Raw genomic sequence first — 20,679 nt, forward strand, 5'->3', positions numbered from 1 at the left:
GACTAATAGTGAAGGTGTGAGTGTATTAAAAAATGCAAGGTTGTGCCTTTACAAAAGTCTTTAATATAGACCAACCTGCATCGCATAAAAACAGAGTGGGCGGATTCCAGCGGGTTCTGAATTAAGGAACCGGGATCCTGGTCAATAATAAACAATGGTCAACATGTTTCTGCTGTCAGTTGCTTTTTGCTCAGCATTCGTCAGGACCTTAACCAAAGTCCTCCGGTGGTGTGCGCGCGCTAAGGCGCACCCTCCCTGGAGGCTCGAAGTGTGAAAAAATATTTACAGTGATGAGGATCAAGACATTTTTTTGATTTAATCACTACAAATTCAGTAGTGAAAAATACAAAAACCTGTAAATGAAAAGGAGACAGACAGACAAACATACATGAAAAGAAATTAGCCAATAATTTTCTTTTGTCAGACGCACATCTGATCACTGTTGATTACAGTTTATGGCGTCAAAATTAAGTAGTATCGTGCCAGGACACGGGGTGTTGCCCCAAATCGAGAGGTTAATTGTACCTGAATGAGATAGACTGCCCGCCCACACGATGTGGCGAGCATATCTCACTACCTCGATTGTGTCAATCATGGCGAGTAGTGCGTTTTACCATTATAAAACGATGTGGTTGGACAAATTGCAGTGCTTAGGATGGTATTTATATTTATGAGACTCATAAGTGGAGAATATCAATCACCATGGGTAGTCAAGGTAACCCCCCTACAAAGTTTAGAAAAATATGAGTACACCCACCGCATTCGAGGCGGAATCATGCCCCGTCGGAAAAGGCAACGCGGGACATCTTCACGCGGTGGTAGTCTATCAAAAACCAAAGCCGTACAACATTAAGCCGGGACCAAGCCCCGCAAAGACTTAGAGTCGGCGATGGTCATTTTTTGTTTGAAAAAACGGGAAGGAAGAGAGACTTACTTTCACCTCCGCGGCTCCCCGTGAAACACCTACTTACTCGGCTGCTGCCTTCCGGGTGTGCCGGGAGGGGTGAGGGGAGTGGCTTAAGAGCAAACCCCCGGTGGTTGGTTCAGAGGCACACGTGGGTCGATTGGTGACGCGCCCTCCGCGTTAAAGGGAGACTACCCTGGAAACCTGTGTACACGGACCAGGGTTCGAGTCCCGGTACCGGTGCATGGGTATTTTTTCAAAAGAGGAGTATTTTGCATTCCATCTACCCACAAGACTTCGCTGCCCTCCCTTCTCCCTGGTCTATGAAGTGAACTTTTAGGGTCCCAAAATGGTCAGATTTCGCACACTGTTTCTCTTGTAATTTGTCACGATCGATACGCATCTACTCCCAGCGCTGGCTCTGCCTTGGACAGACCACTTTATGGTGCCTGCCCAGTGGCAGTTTGATGTCCCAGTTGCATCGGCCCCCAGGGTATACACCGTGGAAAGAGCTTGGTCCAGGCTCCCAGTGGATACCTGGGCGGTACATCTGGAGGCGTCTCGGCCTCCCCTTGGGTCCAATCCGTTAGCTGCCGATGAGAAATTAAACATCTGGCTCACCAATTCGCTTGATGCTCTCCTCCCCAAGAAGAAACAACTTACCAGGGGTAAGAGAGTGGGATCTGCGCCGTGGTACACATTGGAGCTGAGAACTTTGAGGAAGGGCTGCAAGAGGTTGGAGCGGACCTGGAGGAAAGATTGGAGCGAAACGAGCCGGAGAGAATATCGTGCGGCTCTTAGTACCTACAAATCTGCTATTCGGGTAGCTAAATCTGTGTTCTTTGAGGAGAGAATAGGCTCTGCGGCCAACTCCTCAAAAGAATCATTTAGGGTCATCAAAGAACTCCTTAAAACTCCCGAACCTCAGGTCATCCACGATGACCCCCGTGAGAAATGCTCCGAACTTGCCTCCTTCTTCAAAACCAAAATAGATAACATCTTGGCATCTCTCCCTCGGCTAGCCGAGGAGACCCCCTCTGGTGGTAACCCAGAGTCTCAGCCCAGGGTGCGGCCAGCGGGGTTGGTTTCCTTAGGCCCTGTCACTGTGGAAGAAGTTCTCACAGTTCTGATGACCATGAAAAGTGATTCCCCTAAAGACCCTGCACCTATGAAATATCTTAAGCAGGTAGCCCCCACCATCGGTGGCCCAGTGACGGATTTGATAAATTTATCTTTTATCCAAGGAGTGGTGCCCCCTAGTTGGAAGGGAGCGGTTGTCAAGGCTCTATTGAAGAAGCCTAACTTGGACCCCGTTGACCTTGCCAACTTTAGGCCTATTTCCCTGCTCCCCGGCCTAAGCAAGGTGGCGGAGAAGTTGGTGAATCGTCGCCTCTCGGGCTTCCTGGAGTCCAATTCCCTTCTGGGTGACTCCCAAACGGGTTTTCGCCCCGGTCAGGGGACTGATACTGCCCTGCTGGCAGTCGTGGAGAATGCCAGGAGCATTTTGGATTCAGGGGGATCGGTGGCAGTGATCCTCCTGGACCTCAGTGCGGCATTTGACACCGTAGACCATCAGGTGCTTCTCCAACGGCTGGCGGGGGTCTCTGGGACGGCCCTGAAGTGGTTTGCGTCCTTTTTGGATGGCCGGACGTTTGAGGTGTGGGAAGGCCACGAGAAATCATCATCGGTCCCTCTCCAGTGTGGTGTGCCACAGGGCTCATCGTTGAGCCCTACCTTATTTAACATTTATATGGCCCCCTGGAGAGTGTGATACTGCCCCTGGGTATCAAGATTATCAGCTATGCTGATGATACCCAGCTGGTGGTAGGGCTTCCCCAGTCGGCTTACCATCCCGACCAGCTGCACACGTGTTTGGATAAGATCTTCACGTGGATGTGTAGCTCAGCACTCAAGCTTAACGGCTCCAAAACGGAACTGATGATGCTGGGGAATTCCCCTCCCTCCTTATCTCCGAGCAGCTGGCCTAGCTGCCTGGGAGCGGCTCCCACCCCCAAACAGGAGATCAAGAGCTTGGGGGTGTGGTTGGAGCAGGACCTTTCTTTTAAGACACACGCTAAAAAGACCACAGGCGTGTGCTTTGGGCTGCTCCGATCAGCCCGGAAGATCCTACCTCTCCTCCCAGTGGCCTCTAGGAGGTTACTCATCCAGGGGCTTATCATCTCTCGGCTGGACTTTAGTAACACATTGTTTCTGGGGGCTCCAGAGTCCACCCTAAATAAACTGCAGCAAGTGCAGAATGCGGCCGCTAGGCTCCTGATGGATCTTCCCAGGCGTCAGTCTGCCCGACCTGCGCTGAAGGCGCTGCACTGGCTCCCTGTTAGGGAGAGGGTGAAATTCAAGGCACTCTGTATGGCCCATAAAATCTTGCAGGGGAAAGGTCCACCTATCCTACGGGACATGGTTCAATCTTATAAGGCTTCCCGTTCCCTCCGCTCAGACCATCAACATCTGCTGCAGGTCATGAGGGTAAGGAAGGCAAGAACTGGTGGCAGAAGATTTTCCATCAACGTGGCCATCTTGTGGAACTCCCTTCCTCTGCACTTGCGCTTGGAATCAAGCTTCTTACGCTTTCGCAAGCTGTTAAAAACCCATCTGTTTCCTGCTTAATTCCTGTGTTGCGTGTCATGGCGTCTCTTTCTGGATAAGCGCGGGGATGCCCAAGGGTAACCAGGCGCGGTATAAAACTCCTTAATAATAATAATAATAATAATAATAATAATAATCTACGAGTGTGAAAGAGTTTCAAAGGTAAGCCGTGGTCAGTGCCCAGGGTGGCGCCTCTATATATGGCTTTACATTGTGACGCTGCCATGGAGCCTGATGCTGCTACCTATCTGCGCTTGGGAGCAATTGCTAGCAAAAGCTCCGGTTCCAGTTTGCACTTGGGGAAATTTCAAGGTGAGTAATCTGTAATTAGATGGAGTATCCAGTGGAAAGAGTTATACCAAAGGTAGGTAACTTGTTCATCTGATTTCAAGGGAGATAGTTCACCTTCTACTTAGCCACAGGTAATTGTTGGGTACCTTTTGTTGAGGGTAGAGTCTTGAGTACCCTGATAGAGTCTCCATGTGGAAATGAAGCTTGGAACTTATGGTGCAGACACTTGACCATCACCATTACAAAACATTGAGGCCACAGATGGGAAGTGCACTATAAAGGTGCACACAGCAGTGAATTCAAGAGTAAAGTGCCTTGTGCAACTGTCACACATACCCGGCAAGAACACAGTCTTGATACTGCTTTAGAAAAACACAAAGAACAAGTCACAAGCTTGGTAAAAAGCTATGCTTAGAGGTCCTTTTTCGGGCTTTTAAATAAACCCCAAATCCCACACTCATGGCCCAAAAATGTAAAATAAAGTTAATTCCCATTGTGTAGCAGGCCTGCGGTCCTTAGCTTTTTCCTCAGATTGTTGGTGCTGCATGTTTGGTTACTCCTTTTTGGGTGAGGACATAATTGATAAATGTGTGCTGGGACGCCACCCATACTATGGGTATTTCCGAAGTACAGTTCTGGTGGGATCCTTGATATCCTCTACCGTATTTCATAATGCAGGTCTCAAATGTATGTTTCTAACCTGATTTATTGATATATCTTTAATCAGCACCTCTGTTGCCTATATGGGTAGTGCTCTGCAGTAGATTAATGACAATAAGGAGGATTAGTTTGCTTTTTTTTCTTGGGAGGTGGGGTCTACTATGTCTGTTTTGTTTCATTCACCAGCTTTTGTGGCCTTTTCGATTTTGCCTCCTTATTTGTGCAGGTCATTAGGTACTGTGTGGAGGATGTCTTTTGGTTGCTGATTCTGAGTTTTTAGCGAAGTTTTCTTTTCTAGTTTCAATGTCCTGACATACTCTCTGGAGTTTTTTTTCCGATCACATGTATTCCACATCCAGATATTTCCAGGCTGAAATGTAATAATGCCACTTACGTGATTTATGCTATGTTTCTCCCCTCTCCTGTGTTATTGTTTTATTGTCCGTCCACAATACAAAGACCAGAATGTCCTCTATGTCCCCAATGTTACTGCCTTTCTGTGTAGTTGTGTCATCTGTCTTTCTTACAGTTTGTTCTCTAGTCACATTCACTTTCTGAAGTGGTTTCTGCATTGGGTCTCTTCTGTGTTTTATGCTGGATTCAGACTTATACATATACTTGTCTCCTTTTCCCACAGGACCGGTGAGCCTGACGAGGAAGCGGGGACTCTGAGAGCCTCCATCAGGCGTAAGTTGAAGCTGCCTCTTCTTTGAGATGCTTTCTCTGATACCTTCACTATGGCCTGCCACCTGAGTAGCTTTACGCAGTCATCTGGGTCATCAATTGTCCCCATTACTGAAGTCATTTAATGTCTCAATGCTGCTGCCCTAGAACGTTAAAGCTCTAGATGTCCCACTTTGATTTTTCCAGTAGGCATATGATGCTCCAACAAGACAGAGAGCCCCCTCAATTGTGGGCGCTGTTAGTGGGCGTTCTCAGGCACCACATCTTGAAATCACGTACCTTGTAAAATTCATTGAAGCCCTCTAGACCCATATAGCAATTGTCTCACATACTTTAGGGGAGTCTAGGAAATTTACAGATCCCTGACCCCATGCAGATACAGACTCGGCCATTCCTTCAAGAATTTAATTCAGGCAACCTCGCTGCTCTTCTGACCCTCTAAACTCATTTATCTCTGTTGTCTTACGAGGATGTCTCACCCATTTGTACTGCTTCATCCTCATCCTCTTACACCTCTGGACACAGGCACCAGGAGTCCCATTCACTCACACATCTACTACTCAATACTCTTACAGTCTCGCTCATTCTCACTCATTTGCCCCTACACACTTAACAAGTTCTTGCGGCCACCTCTGTTCTGATAAATGTATGTTTCAATCTTTCTTATTCCTCTGCCCTTTGTGCCCTTGCAATCTTACTCCTTCACCGCCCGGACTCGTTCCTGACCGGTTGCTCCCTCCTCGCTCCTCTCCCATTACTCCTGCTGCCTGCCTGCCCTGGTGATCATCGCAGCCCTCACAGAACTATACGGTATCGCCTGCGATCAGCTGCATTAGCGTAGTGTCATATCAGAAGCTGCTTATAATTACGTAGGCTCCGCAATTTATCAGACCGACTCTCATAGCGCTTGAAATTGTAGCGCCGCCCGCCCTGCGTTATATTTGAGTGTGTTTGCTCTCTTCTACCAGCAACTGCATTACACCGATTTCTCTCTCTGTGACTCAGGCTATTTACTGCCCCTGCCTCGCCTCCCCTTTGACCTCCATTTTGTATTCCGTGTTGTTGTTTCCAGGCTCGCCCCTCCTCCCCGCTACCGCCTCCCAGCTGCTGACCCTCCCACGCTCCGCCCCCTCCACCAACCTTTAAATGTCAGATGTCCCAACGCGCAGCGTCCACGCGCCTCGGCCGCGCCGAAGGTGCGCCAAAGGTAAGCCCGTCTACGCCCGTCCGCGCCTGGACCGCGCCCAGCGCCAGACCCCCTGGCCCCCGCATTAACTACGATGCCACCACCCTCCTAGCCCTTAACCCCGGCCGCTCCCCCAACTGCGTCCAAGCCGCTCCTGGACACACCCATGGACCTTTCTCATGCTACTCCTGCAAATTCATCGGCACCGTCAACAACTCCGCTAAGATCACACCACAGATTCCCGACCCCAACCACCTACAATGCATCTTGCTCAACACCCGATCGGTCCACAGGCACGCCATTGACCTATGGAATCTACTAGACACCATCTCTCCGGACATCGCCTTCCTAACAGAAACATGGATGAACGCCTCCTCCGCCCCAGACATCACCATTGCCATCCCTGAAGATTATAAGATCACACGCAAGGACCGTACCGGCCACACTGGAGGAGGAATCGCTATCGTCCATAAAAAATCAATCCGCATCACAACCAGCTCTGACGCCAACCTCGCCAACTCCGAACACCTTCACTTCCAGATCCACACCGACCCCAAGACCACACTCAGAGGCACCCTCCTTTACAGACCACCAGGACCCCGCGCAAAATTCAGTGAAGACATCACAGACTTCATCACTCCACACGCGCTCCCCTCCAAAGATTACATCCTTCTGGGAGACCTCAACTTTCACCTTGAAAAGATCAACGACCGCAACACCACCACCCTCTTGGACAACCTCGCCAACCTCGGACTTAAACAACTGGTCACATCCCCCACCCACATCGCAGGTCACACACTCGACCCCATCTTCACCTCCAGCAATCATGTCTCCTTCAGCCACACTACGGATCTCCTCTGGACTGACCACAGCTGCGTTCACTTCACCTACAACAAGCCGAAACCCATCAACCACCTCCAACCAACTCTGCAAAGAAACTGGAACAAAATCACCATCGACCAGATCTCCTCATCGCTCCTTCTAAACACCCCAGCCCACTCTTCTAACCCAAACCAAGCCGCCGCCAACTTCACCCTATGGTTATCCAACACCGCCGACACCTTAGCACCATTGAAAAAACGTCAAAGCAAACCTGGCAGCAAGAAGGCCTCATGGTTCAACGATGATCTTAAGAAGTCCAAGAAACTCTGCCGCTCCCTTGAAAAGGCCTGGAAAAAGGACCCATCCACCAGCACCAAGGACGCCTTCAAAAACGCCACCCGCACACACCACCAACTAATCCGAAAGGCCAAGAAAACAGCATTCAAGGACCGACTCGACAACAACGCCAACAACAGCAAGGAACTTTTCAACATCGTCAAGGAATTTACCAATCCCTCGGCCAACTCCAACGACATCACCCCCTCTCAAGCCCTTTGCGACTCCCTAGCCTCATTCTTCCACAACAAAATTGCAGACATCCACAACAGCTTCGACAACCAACCCGAAGACCAACCCACCCAACCATATGCTGAACATTCTCCCCCCTTGAACACCCTTATCGACTGGAACCCAATCTCCACTGAGGACACCATCCGCCTGATGAACTCCATCCACTCAGGATCCCCCACAGACCCATGTCCTCACCACATCTTCAACAAAGCAGACTCCGTCATAGCACCGCACCTCCGAGACGTCATCAACTGCTCCTTCAACTCCGCCACCTTCCCGGAAAGCTGGAAACACGCTGAACTCACCGCCCTTCTGAAAAAACCCACAGCGGACCCCACCGAACTCAAAAATTACCGCCCCATTTCGCTCCTTCCATTCCCGGCCAAAGTTATCGAGAAAGCTGTCAACAACCAGCTCGCCGCTTTCCTCGAAGCCAACAAATCCCTCGACTCCTCACAATCTGGCTTCCGAGCAAAACACAGCACTGAGACCGCCCTTATCGCAGCAACAGACGACATTCGAACTCTACTGGACAATGGAGACACAGTCGCCCTCATCCTCCTCGACCTCTCTGCAGCCTTCGACACAGTCTGCCACAGCACCCTTTTACAACGCCTCAGAAACATCGGAATACAAGGAAAAGCACTTGAATGGATCACCTCGTTCCTCACCGGAAGAACCCAGAGAGTCCGCCTTCCACCATTCAAGTCCGAGGCCACTGAAGTCATCTGTGGCGTACCACAAGGATCCTCACTCAGTCCCACCCTCTTCAACGTATACATGAGCCCCCTCGCGGCCATCGCCCGCCAACACAACCTCAACATCATCTCTTACGCGGATGACACTCAACTGATCCTGTCTCTCACCAATGACCCCAGCACCGCCAAAACTAACCTACACGAAGGAATGAAAGAAGTTGCCGAATGGATGAAACACAGCCGTCTGAAGCTGAACTCAGATAAAACAGAAGTCCTCATCTTAGGTACATCCCCCTCTGCATGGGACGACTCTTGGTGGCCGGAAGCCCTTGGAAAAGCCCCCATCCCGACAGACCACGCACGGAACCTAGGCGTTATCCTGGATTCTTCACTTTCAATGAACAGACAAGTCAGCGCCGTATCCTCATCCTGCTTCAACATTCTCCGCATGCTCAAAAAAACATTTCGCTGGATCCCCACCGAAACCAGAAAAACAGTCACCCATGCTCTGGTCACGAGCCGACTGGACTACGGAAACACCCTCTACGCAGGTACTACCGCTAAACTCCAGAAGAAACTCCAACGAATCCAAAACGCCTCAGCCAGGATCATATTAGACATCCCGCGCAACGAACACATCTCTGGTCACCTGAAAGACCTCCACTGGCTACCCGTCAATAAGAGGATCACTTTCCGACTGCTAACCCACGCACACAAATCACTCTACGACATCGGACCAGAATGCCTCAACTCACGACTGTCCTTCTACACCCCCTCCCGCCAACTACGTTCTTCCAGCCAAGCCCTCGCCACTGTACCTCGCATCAACAAGACCACCATGGGAGGCAGATCCTTCTCTTACCTGGCTGCTAAAACATGGAACTCACTCCCCACTGACCTTCGCCTTACCCAGAACCACCTAGCATTCAGAAAACAACTGAAAACTTGGATATTTGACTAGTAATCCTCCTCCCCTCCCTAAGCGCCTTGAGACCCTCTGGGTATGTAGTGCGCTATATAAATTCTTTGACTTGACTTGACTTCATCTCTGTTCTCCCTCATATAAGTCGTACTCACCCTCACTCATTAAACATTGACTAGTCTGGCTGTGGGCACAAATCGACCATTCATAAACCTCCAACTCCTCACTCTTCAGTTTCACTTATTCCTACACCTGGGACCTCTTTCTAGCTACAGTTTCACATATTCTCAGGAATGTACACAATCACTCTTTCTCACAGCTTTGTTCTCCTACACTGATAGTCTCATACTTCTGATTGTAGGTATTATAGACTACGTTCATTCTTAGAGTGAATTCATAGTTGCTGTAGTTGGGTGCCGCCCATTCACTACACCTGGGTTTTTTGCTCTTTTGATCACCCGGTTTTGGACTTTTTACTGCAGGTGAGTCTCACTACAGGTGGTTCAACCACAGAAATCACGTAGCAAATGGACTGCATGTGTTTACTGCCAGTGTCCGCCTTTTAAGATAAGGCTGATGTGATGCAGCAAGGGTAAAGGGAACGTGGCTGGTTGCCCAGTAACTGCTGGGACCACCATGAATATTTGGAAGGAAGAACCTCCTGATGCCCTTAAATGACTACGGACTCTATCCAGTTTACACCAGGACCAGTGTGTATCTCCAAGGGCCAGTGAGCCCACTATCATCAAAATTGGCTCAATGGGGCTCGAGTTATGGCTTTTAAAAGTTTGGCATCCTTTCACCTTTCTTAACATTGGAGCACATGGGCTCTGCTGCCTCTCCAAATAATACCCCTGGGGTGGGCCAGGGCCTGTCACAGAATTTGTTTACTGCAGGGAGGCGGCATGCATTGGGCCCCCTCCCCGGGCATTCCACTAGCCCAGGGACCCCATCCCCCTGGCCATTTTTACTAAAAATGCGGGCCAGGATCCCATTCCCTGCCCCCCAAGTTAGAGGATGGCTGTGCAGTTTGCGTCCAGTGCCTTTGTCTGGAGGAGCTGGGCGGCCACTGCTGAAGAGTACACCCTACCTGAGAAAGAAGCTGCCGGCTCCTGCAGCTGCACTCAGAGGTGCGAGATGTATGGTAGCTTGCGGGACAGCCGGAGATGGGTTCCCTTCTGCTACCCACAATGTTTGTCGGCTTGTGGGTGCCCAGGTGGACCGGGAACCCCCAAATGAGATGTAAACATGATGCAAAACTGCATGGCACAAAGCAGCGCAGCACAGAAAATGCAGCATCTCTCCGCGGCACAGCAGGAGAATCGACTATTAGATATTCACTGCTCCCAGAGGAGCACACCATACTGCCCTGAGGGGCTTCGTCATGGTGCACTCTTTTTGACCCTGATTTTGGTGGTTTCTCCCTTTGTGGTGGCCCCAGGATGACGAGGTCTCAACAATGTTAGGTGGGACTCAACAAGAGTGACTAACCTAGGATTTCTATCATACTTTCAAGCACTCCCCATGCTGGGGCTTTGCTCTACAGCTGAAAGTGCTGCACACCTAGGGGTTATGTTTATGGTTGCGGTTGTTGTGGCCTGAAAGACCTAGGGTAAAGTAGATACATGTCTTGAATCACCCTCTAGTGGCCAGGTTAATGGGTGCAATGATGTCATTACAATGTAATGCTCTCTAGGGGCTGCTTTTATAAATAATGCTTAATTGTTTTCGCATAATGTTGACAAGGATTATTGCTCAAAGTGCATATGTTGTATTAGCATTAATAAGTGCATTTACACAGGGTTATTGTTTTTGATGATTGCATTTACGTGCAAAATGATGATTTTAACATTTGGTTTGTTGCTCTTGAATTTTGACCAAGCAAATAGACTTACTTGATATTTTTGTATGACCTCTTTAGGGGGTCAAAGGTAATGGTGCAATGCCATTGTACATATTTGTAAATTATTGTGTAGTATTTAGTAGTGTGTGTGTAATAAATGTACTTTTCCTTTTTCTAAAAGACAATCATTTATTGAGTGAAATTATTGTATGCCAGTGAACGGGGCTTACTAGTCCACACCACCTACCCTGAGTAGGCCTTGGACCGTTCTGCCTCGCTTCCCTGAGAGAGTCGAGAGCTACAATGGGGTGCTTATTTCCCAGCAAAGACAATTGTGGGCCTAGTACTTGTGCAGGCCAGACAACTAATAACCCAATTATCTACAATAGTTATATTCTCCTTCATCCCCATGTCATCATGCATGTTCCATTTTACTCATTCCGCACATCCAGACTTGTACTCGTGTATCACACCTACAACCTCTCTTATTACTTATGCTCTGAGGTGCCAATCACGAGTCGTACAGAGAAGTATCCCTGGGTGGGACAACACTCTACGCAATCACGCCTGGCCCAGTGTTCTTGCATCTGGATTTCTCAGGAGCAGGAACATCGGACCCTATTTTAGCAGCCTGAAAATATGGCTTCTAAGTAACTTTGGATTTGAGCTTCTCAGGTACGTGGGAGCATGTAATGCTCTCCCAGACAGGCCCCATCCTCCCCTTTCCTCTGCCACATATGCCCCCTCGCTCCAGATAGTACTGGCAAGGTGTATGGACCTGATTCACAAAGGGCCTCTGCAGTCGTGGCGGATGCTCCTCAGTCGTGGGGGAATCTGCGCACATGGGGCAGAATCTCCTCAATGAGAAATCTTAATGCGGAGATTCCTTCCCGAGCGCAGAGACTCCCCCACAACTGTGGGGCCTCCGCCACAAGTGTGTTGACCGCGGAGGCCTTTTGTGTATCAGGCCATTTTTCTTTATGGGTGCGGAGTTCCCCTTCCGCTAATACCGCGCAGCTTGTAATCAGGCCCTTCGAGTCTCACCGTCTCTTCCTCTTTTGACTACAGGCTCTCATACTCCCATTCATTGTCACACATTTGCCCATCAACACTTATGGTTTCACTCAGTCTAACTCCTGTGTAATGATGTAGCACTTCCTTTGACACATCTGCCTGTTAATAGTATATGGTGCAATTGGCCAATATCTCACTCCTCAAACGTTTGAAGTCTCATTCATTCTCACACCTCTGAGCTCACACACTTACTATTTACCTTATTCCCATACTTATGACATACTATTTTAGTCTCATTCGTTTGTGCTCATTGATTCAATGGTTCACCCATTACAACACTTGTGGCCTTGGGTGTAAATAGACTCATGCATTTCTCTCATACTTCCAGTCATACTCTATCTCCATAGGCTGGCAGTCTTACTCCTTGCCATGCCCCCAGCCTTGTAAGCCTGCACGTCACTCATTCATGTAGAATCACACTCATATGCATACCTCTGTCCTCTACGCCTACCGTGCCACTGATTCCCACGCTTGTGGCCGGCTTCATGGAGGGAGGGGACGGGACATGTGTTAGAAAAAGGTAGCCACCACATTCCCACTCCCTCCCAACCTCTGCATCATTAAGATATGGTGTTGTGATGTTGTAGCCTCTGCCTGCTCTGCTATGGGGAGCATCAGTTTGGCAGAAAAAATTGCATCAGGAATAGCGCTGGATTTGCCACTCAATTTAGGCTGGCCCACCCAATGATAGTTCTGCCAGTGGCACTTCTGTGTGGCAGAGCAGTGGTGACAAAGATGGATGTTTGCAGAAACAAAAAGAATTCTTGACATGTTGGGAGAAAACTCCACAAACGACAGAGACTTTCAGAATGTTGACCTTGGAAATGCACCCTCTTGTGAGTCTACATTTTTAGGACCTGGACAGCATGGGGTGTCCTGGGACAATGAGGCACAGACAGGTGGTTTTGGGCCCAGGGACCAGAGTCACTCACATGAGACGTGGGTCAATGGGGACTGAAGTAAAGAGGGGGGCAAAGAGGCTAGAGCACTGGGGTAGTTAGCGAAGTCAGGGGCACAGATATACAGGGACATGCCAGGAACCAGGAGAGAAACAGAAGAGAAAAATGCTTCAAATGGAACAGAAGTTTTCATCTGTGCCAAGTTCCGCCATGCCCATGGGTGCCACCTTGGGTGCAAAATAATTCAACGGACCCTTGTGGCAAAGGCCTTGCCTCAGTTACACCACCAGTTTGAAGGCCTGTCTGTCAACTTCTAAAAGTCCCTGTTATTTTGCACATTGCCCCAGGAATTTCGTCATACATTTGCAGTCTCACTCATTTGCAGACCTTTACTCTGGTCTTATCCACTTTGTTTCACTCATAGGGTTGGTACCTTTATACCTGCAATCCTGTGCCAAGTCAAGTTGATCTTACTATTGTGGTTGTGTTGAGTTCAATGCTAGAATCTTATGGACAATGGATAGTAAGGTGCCTGAGAAAGGTAGAGTGAGTTTTAAGGACCTAATAGGGGAAACCGTAATACTTGGGGTAGGCTGAAAAAGAAAGGGGACTATAGATGTATTTCCCAGTTAGACATTGTGTGGGGAATTGTTCAGGGTTGTTTCAGTAGTTTTAGAACTGCCAATATGTAGTCCTTGAGACTAGATGAGACACATACTGCAGCTCGTTTGTGGATATGTAAGGATGCTAAAACTAAAATTAACTAGGGATCTTGAGAAACAGATGTTATTGGACACTCTCGATGTACATCCCATTTGTCATTGCCAAAGGCAGAAGGCACATTTGGGTATAAACATCTCCTATCTTGGCCATATGGTGTCCTATTGAATTATAAAGGAAACCAGGCTCATTGCTGCTTTGAGGGGTGTTGAGGGGCCAGAGAGCCAGCACCCTGGAATAGCACTATAGGAAAGAGTTACTCAGGGAGGTCAAGTGCTTCTATAATCAAACAAGCACTGTATGCTTTCACCACCCAGACATTATGTCTCGCTGTTAGTGGTTGTTCAGCGAGACTGGAAACACTGGTATTTTTGGCAACCAACAAATACATTGTGATGTGAAGGGCATAGTAGAAACGACGTGAAAGTGTTAGATGACTGGGGGGGAGATAGTATTACAAACCAGTCCCATCAGTTTACTGGAAACAGACTGTGAATGGTATTAGTGCATGAGTGGCAACAACTAAGGGGCATATTCACAAGGAGCTATCACCAAATTAACGTCCCTTTATCGCAGCCAAAGTCGTGATAAATTTACCACCCCATTCACAAGCTGGTGCTAACGGCCCACAGCACCGGTTTACCTGCGATAGCAGCCGCCAAACAAATCGCCACAGAGGACCACCGCAACTATCTCTAATGAGATGCAGAGTAGGAGTTTCTCATGCAAAACCCGTGAAAACATGACACCTCAACATTCACAACGACCAGCCAGAACTACGATAAGAACACAAACACGCAATAAGGCACGTTAGCAGCTGGAAATTAACACCTGCTCTGACCTGGTGTAAAGTCGGACAGCAGCCTGCACCACAAAAGGGAGCCCAGCCCAGTGCGTCATCGGAAGGGCAACAGATGCCATGGAGCCACTCATCCAGCACACCCAAGAGGACCACAACACTCACCCGGCACCCCCCACCCGCCAGACCACCACAGGGGCAGTGCAGACAAAGACAGCGGCCCCCCTGGAAATGCATCTGCCTCACAGGCCCAACAACTGACAATGTCTCTGTCCACTACAGGCGGAAAGGGACAACCATCCTACGCATCCTGCCCATCATCACCTAACAGGCCTACGGCACCAACGCATCAGACAACCAACATCCCATCCCACACCAAGCTGCTGGCTGTGCTGCACATGTTGGTCCCTGGCACACCCCAACCAAAACCCCGCCAGAGTTGGCAGAGTCTCACAGCCAGCCACATCCAAGTCCCCCACACCTGTCCTGGACATCACCATCACCCTGGCACCCCAGTCCCCATATGTCCAATACAATGCGCAGGAACCCGCTCGAGACCAAGCAAGGACAATACGCCATAGCCGGATGCACGCACGTGTTGGGGCACTGCACACATGTCCCACCTGTGCCCCCTGGTGACACAGCACACAATCAGCACTACAGGAACCACACGTCACACATCAAAGTGCAGGCAACATCCGAACAACATGGGACCTTCACCAATGTCGCCTCCAAATACACAGCCAGTGTGCATGATCCCTTCACCCTCTGACAGTCCATCAGCAAACAGCATCCCCAGGATGGGACCAAGGGAAATGCACAGCCCCTTGGCAAGTGCCAAATTAACACCCCACTCACCTCAACTCCGCAACCATGCAATGCACAACTCTGGCAATGCACATGTCACAAAATCATAACCAAAATGCACAACAACATGCCCACCCATCACACATGATAGAACAACTCACAATGGCAACCTGGACAAGCCGTGAACATGACCAATCAACGGCATGGCACCTCAGCGACAGCCACACAATAGCCAAATGCGGGGAGAGGTGGCTACCAGGCATGTGTGAAGGATGCAGCAGAACCATGATCGGGAAAGTACATGATGCCAAGAGCGGCGGCAATGTGCTGGTCAGACCACAGCATGCAGAACACACCCATATCCACGGCGACATACACCTTTGGTGTTTGGAGTGTAGTGGACAGTGAGCACAACCATGTCACCCCAGCCAGTAAGGGTCCTTGTGGAAATGTTGCCTGTTACGACCCCCCGTAAGCATGATCAGTTTGGGATGGCCCAGCGTACGCCAGGCCAGCGTAGGGGTGTAAATAAAAAGCACGTAGCCCTGGGCATGGTCCTCTTTTGGAAAGCCCAACATCTCTGCCAGGGCGGCGCCTCCCACTCCGCCACGAGGCTGATGCCGTCTTCGTTTGCGGAGTTGCCTGCGATTCTGCGCCTCCTGTACTCCAGCCCGTTGGACCACGAACCCGTCAGGCCTGACGCTGTGCAGCCAGGCCACACTGATCACCAGTCAGCACCGGCATGTGTCAAGGAGGGCTAACCAAGTGCCTGTGTAAGCTTCAAGCCCGAGGCCCGCGACCCTGCCAGCCTCACAGACCATCGCTGGCCACCCGACGCTGGCCTACATTACTCCTTCCTCATTTACATATTCCACCGGTGTCCTCTGTGGCCCAGCAGGCCCCAAATGTGAAACTGTGGGGAACAGCGTTTACTACGCAACTTTTACAACGCTGTGCCTTTACGACGCAACTTTTACAACGCAAGCCGTTACAACGACTTGCGCTGGGGGGCGCTCAAGGATAGGGAATAGTTTAATTTACTAAACAACTCCTTCCCTACTATCCACGGGGACTGGAGTTGGAATAGTAAATTAAACTATTCACTATCCAGCGCCTTTACGTTGTAAAAGCTGTGTCGTAAAGGAATGCCTTGTAAATGCATGCGTAGTAACGACATACATCCGAAACTGTGCACTGCCTCCTGAATGGCAGTGACACCAAATCCGGGCCAACGCCCACAGCACCCGACCCACCCTTATCAGTGCGCCATAGTTCCATATAGGATACTTGCGACACATGGTGCCCCAAACTCTGTTCAACGCCAGCCGATGACACGTGGATGAGGGACCAGGACTACCCTGTGGACCAGTAGGTCTCACATCCAGCAGCTAGTCGTGAATCACGAATGGCAGAGTCCACACCAGTGGTCGAACGGAGAGGAGTAAGAGGAAGATGCGGCTCAGTCCGGACGAAAGCCGGGTCACCGTCACGGAGGTGACCGAACACGTGGTGCCACTGAACCTGAACTACGCAGGCCGGTGGGGCCATCACCTATGCCGACGACACTCGGTGAATGGCCCATGCTGACCGCTCCCTCCGGCCTACACTGCTCAAGGCCTAGTCTGCACTCGGATAGGTCACAGATTTGGAACTGAACATCGAGTATGCAATGGCAGATTACACATCATTGCATGCAAGGAGAGGCGTAAGTGGATGATGTCTTGCATCTTAGCTGAGAGGAAAGGATCATCGTTACAGAGGTGTTCGTACACTACCGACAACTGCCTGGTGTCACTAGCGCTGTGCATCGTGAGCCAGTGACACGTGGCTGTGGGCCACTGCTGACTGCTGCCTCCGGCCTACACTGTGGTCCAGTAGGTCACAGAGTCATGATTTAGCAATGGCTGAGTTCATATCAGTGTACCGGCATCATCGCAGACTGCATCCCCTCTCGGCCCCGGTGCCACTAAGTCTGTTCCCCGACATTCATGGACACTTTCTGCTCGAACTTTCGTGGCGTCTGAGCCTGTGGACTAGTGGGCAGTTTTCAGCCTCATGTAGCTGATGCCGAATTGGTGGTGGCCATGAGGCTGTCGCATTCCAATCCTCCATCTGCTGCTTCCTGATAAAATCAAACCTTCCAGCGTCTTGCCCTGGAGGAGACCTTCTACTGTCCCCTGCAACCCCTCCGCAACATACACCTCGGACATTGATGGTGACCCGCTCAAGTCGCATGGCCCAACTGACTGCACCGCAAGTCACCGTCCCATGGCTGGGTGCCTGTGCCGGCTGCTGTGCATCCGGGGCCACTAACTGTGCTGGTCAGGACCGGGACCCCTTCTCCGGGGATATTGGATGGCCCATGAAGCGTAGGCCTTGGGGTCATCAATGCCATTTCTCTGTGGCCTTGCTCTGTATGCTGCTTCCGGTCCCAAATGTGTCCCACCAGGGCTCAAACACCAAAGCGAGTCCAAGGCAGGCCAGGACGTCGCATCACCACAGGAGACACATGCCACCTCCACAAGGACCAGCTCAAAGCGCCATCTGCCAGAGTCGAAACGGTGGTCCTGACTATTTACGGAGTTGCTCGGACCTGTCATGGATGCCATCATCGGCCTGAACCTCTGCTCAGCACACTCCAGGTGCCTGTGGCTCAGTGCACCGCAGGCCATTGTCCGTTGCTGATTGTGTTTTGTGCTGTGGAGCGGTTGCGCAGCCATGTCTGCTCAAATAGTGTGGTGGCCCTGAGAGGTTGATGGGGAAGATGATGCAGGTCTCACACACCCCACTGCATCTGCATGCATCAGGAATATATCGAAGGGGACACTATCCGAGACTTTTTCTTCACATGAGCGCGCTCTACTCTAGTGTCCCAAACCCAGTCCACTGCAACTCACGCACACTTCTGTTTGCATATTGGCTGTGTTATAGATTTTCTCCAGCTCACTCCATGTTGATCAACAGTTGTATCTGTTAGGCATGTGTAGGCTGTCCGGAATTCGGTTAAAACCGAATCTAAACGAGAATACCCTACCGGTGTGAAAATCAGCTGACCCGGTTTAAACCGAGTGTCACTGATTTTCTTTGCTATTGCATGACTTGTCCACTTGATGGAGCTAAAGCATTAGAAGCAAAGCTCCAATTTAGGCCCGAGAACAACGCAGTTTGGAATGTGTTTAGTGCTGATGAAAATTACGGCGCTTCTGCAGGCCTCACCTCCTCGTTTTTAGGTTTCGCCTGGCGTCCGCTGCGCAGCAGCGTTCGCGCAGGCGAAATCTGTTGAGCTACACTATGTGACAATGTCCCGCCTTAGTCTATCATTGGCTAGCTCCATAAATGGAGCCTAGCCATTGGCAGACATTGTTGTCCGTCACTCTTTCCCCCGTCCGGACGCGAATCGGGGGCGTTCCCGTGCCTTTTTTTAAGTCCCGCCCCTTTTTTCGTCACCCGCCCCTCACCCGCCCCTTTTTTCGTCATGGCATTCGTCACGGCATTTTGTTTTTGTGTTCATTACGAGTATGAGAGGTAAGACCTTTTTTATGATTTATTTTTAGTAACTGCATATGCTAATGTATGTTTAATGCTGACTTTACTGATAATGTGCGCTTATTTCCGTCGTGCCTGGCTGTCGTCTCCGTCCCGCCCCCTTTTTTCGTCACCCGCCCCTCACCCGCCCCTTTTTTCGTCATGGCATTCGTCACGGCATTTTGTTTTTGGGTTCATTATTCCCCGGGCCGCGCTGTGATTGGCTGGCCGGCCCGGGACCTGACTTGTTTGTCTCTAGGGGTGGGCGGGCCAAATGAGTGATTCTGGCTCAGCTCAAAATCTTCTTGGACCCTCAAGCTACACGAGCCAAGCCTTCAGGTGGCTCCTACCGCCCACCCTCTTACCTCTTACCTCATGGCTCCCCGCTCCCTTACGCAGCAGAGGAGATGCTGCCCAGAACTGTGCCATGTTCGCTTTGTAGATGAGCTGGGAGTGAAGTCCCTGCAAAGTCCTGTTAAAGTTCTTAGAGCGGAGCGTTATGTTAATGATTTTCTTCAAGCTCTCTCATAGCACGCTCAAGGCTGTGATTGTCAATACAACTGATCGACAACCCGCCACTTCAGAGGGTAATGAAAAATGTAATACACTTGCACAGTGTGGGCTCTGAGTGAAAGTTGCTTGCAGCTGAACTTTGCCCATCATTGGTTACAGGTAAACTCCATGGACTCTCCTAAAATATCCTTGATCCCTTTGTTAAGACAGGGGAAGAAGGCGTTATCAACATTAAAACAGTCAGCTACCTTCACTTTACAGGGGAAGAAGGCTTTATCAACATTAAAAGAGTTAGCTACCTTCACTTTTTTCTAAAAGAACCTCTTGTTTCACCTTGATTTGGCTTGTGTCTCCTTTCCCGCCCCCGCCTCCCGCTGACCGTGTCTCCTTTCCCGCCGTCTCCTTTCCCGCCCCCCTCCCGCTGACCGTGTCTCCTTTCCTGCCGTCTCCTTTCCCGCCCCCCCCTCCCGCTGACCGTGCCCCCCCTCCCGCTGTCCGTGTCTCGTTTCCCGCCCACCCCCTCCCGCTGACCGTGTCTCCTTTCCCGCCGTCTCCTTTCCTTTCCCGGGATTTGTTTTGTGTAAGGCACGCTTTAAAATTATTGTGTCGTTTATCTAATCTCATCTTGTTCAAATATTTTCATCACATAACCTTGAAGCCTGAAGACACAGTCTGTGATAATCTGTGCAAACTGCCTTTGTGGTTATCACAGAGAAAAGACACGCTTAAAAAAAAGAGAGAACGCTCATGCAAAGCCACCTTTTAAGTCGCGCTGCAGCCGCGGTTCAATCAAAGCCTCATTATTCGCACTCATCAGACGGAAAGTGTTCCCCAGCAGTGGGGGTATTGACTTTAAAAATTCACTGGCGAGGCGTTTAGAGCCTGCAGGAATGTCAAAACTCCAAGCTGCATTCTGATGTTTTCGCCTCAGGTTAGCCTTGACTGACATGCTCGGAGCGCCCATGTTTGTGCTCGGGCATCCATTAACTGTCCTTGACTCAATGTTAGGCGGCCCTAACGGTCACCTCTGCGCCTAACGGCGCCACGAGGCGCGAGGACAGCAGTACATACGCCTCACTTTAGGAGATCACATTGGCCGTTCGCGGCTTCATTAAGGGAATGGCGTTTGATCCCAAATTAATGAGAACCTGTTAA

General features: G+C 50.1%; 1 protein-coding gene across 2 annotated transcripts in view; it reads left to right on the top strand.

Moving 5' to 3' along the window:
* LOC144770668 (phospholemman-like) overlaps window positions 1-20,679 on the top strand; it is a 349,743-nt gene that overhangs the window by 295,196 nt on the left and 33,868 nt on the right. For both annotated transcript variants that reach the window (XM_078655381.1, XM_078655382.1), the window contains exon 6: window positions 5,100-5,149. In XM_078655381.1, the coding sequence (XP_078511507.1) occupies window positions 5,100-5,149 (50 nt within the window). The remainder of the gene's footprint in view (window positions 1-5,099; window positions 5,150-20,679) is intronic.

This window comes from Lissotriton helveticus, chromosome 7 (genome assembly GCF_964261635.1).
Source record: "Lissotriton helveticus chromosome 7, aLisHel1.1, whole genome shotgun sequence".
In the NCBI taxonomy this organism is placed as follows: domain Eukaryota; kingdom Metazoa; phylum Chordata; class Amphibia; order Caudata; family Salamandridae; genus Lissotriton; species Lissotriton helveticus.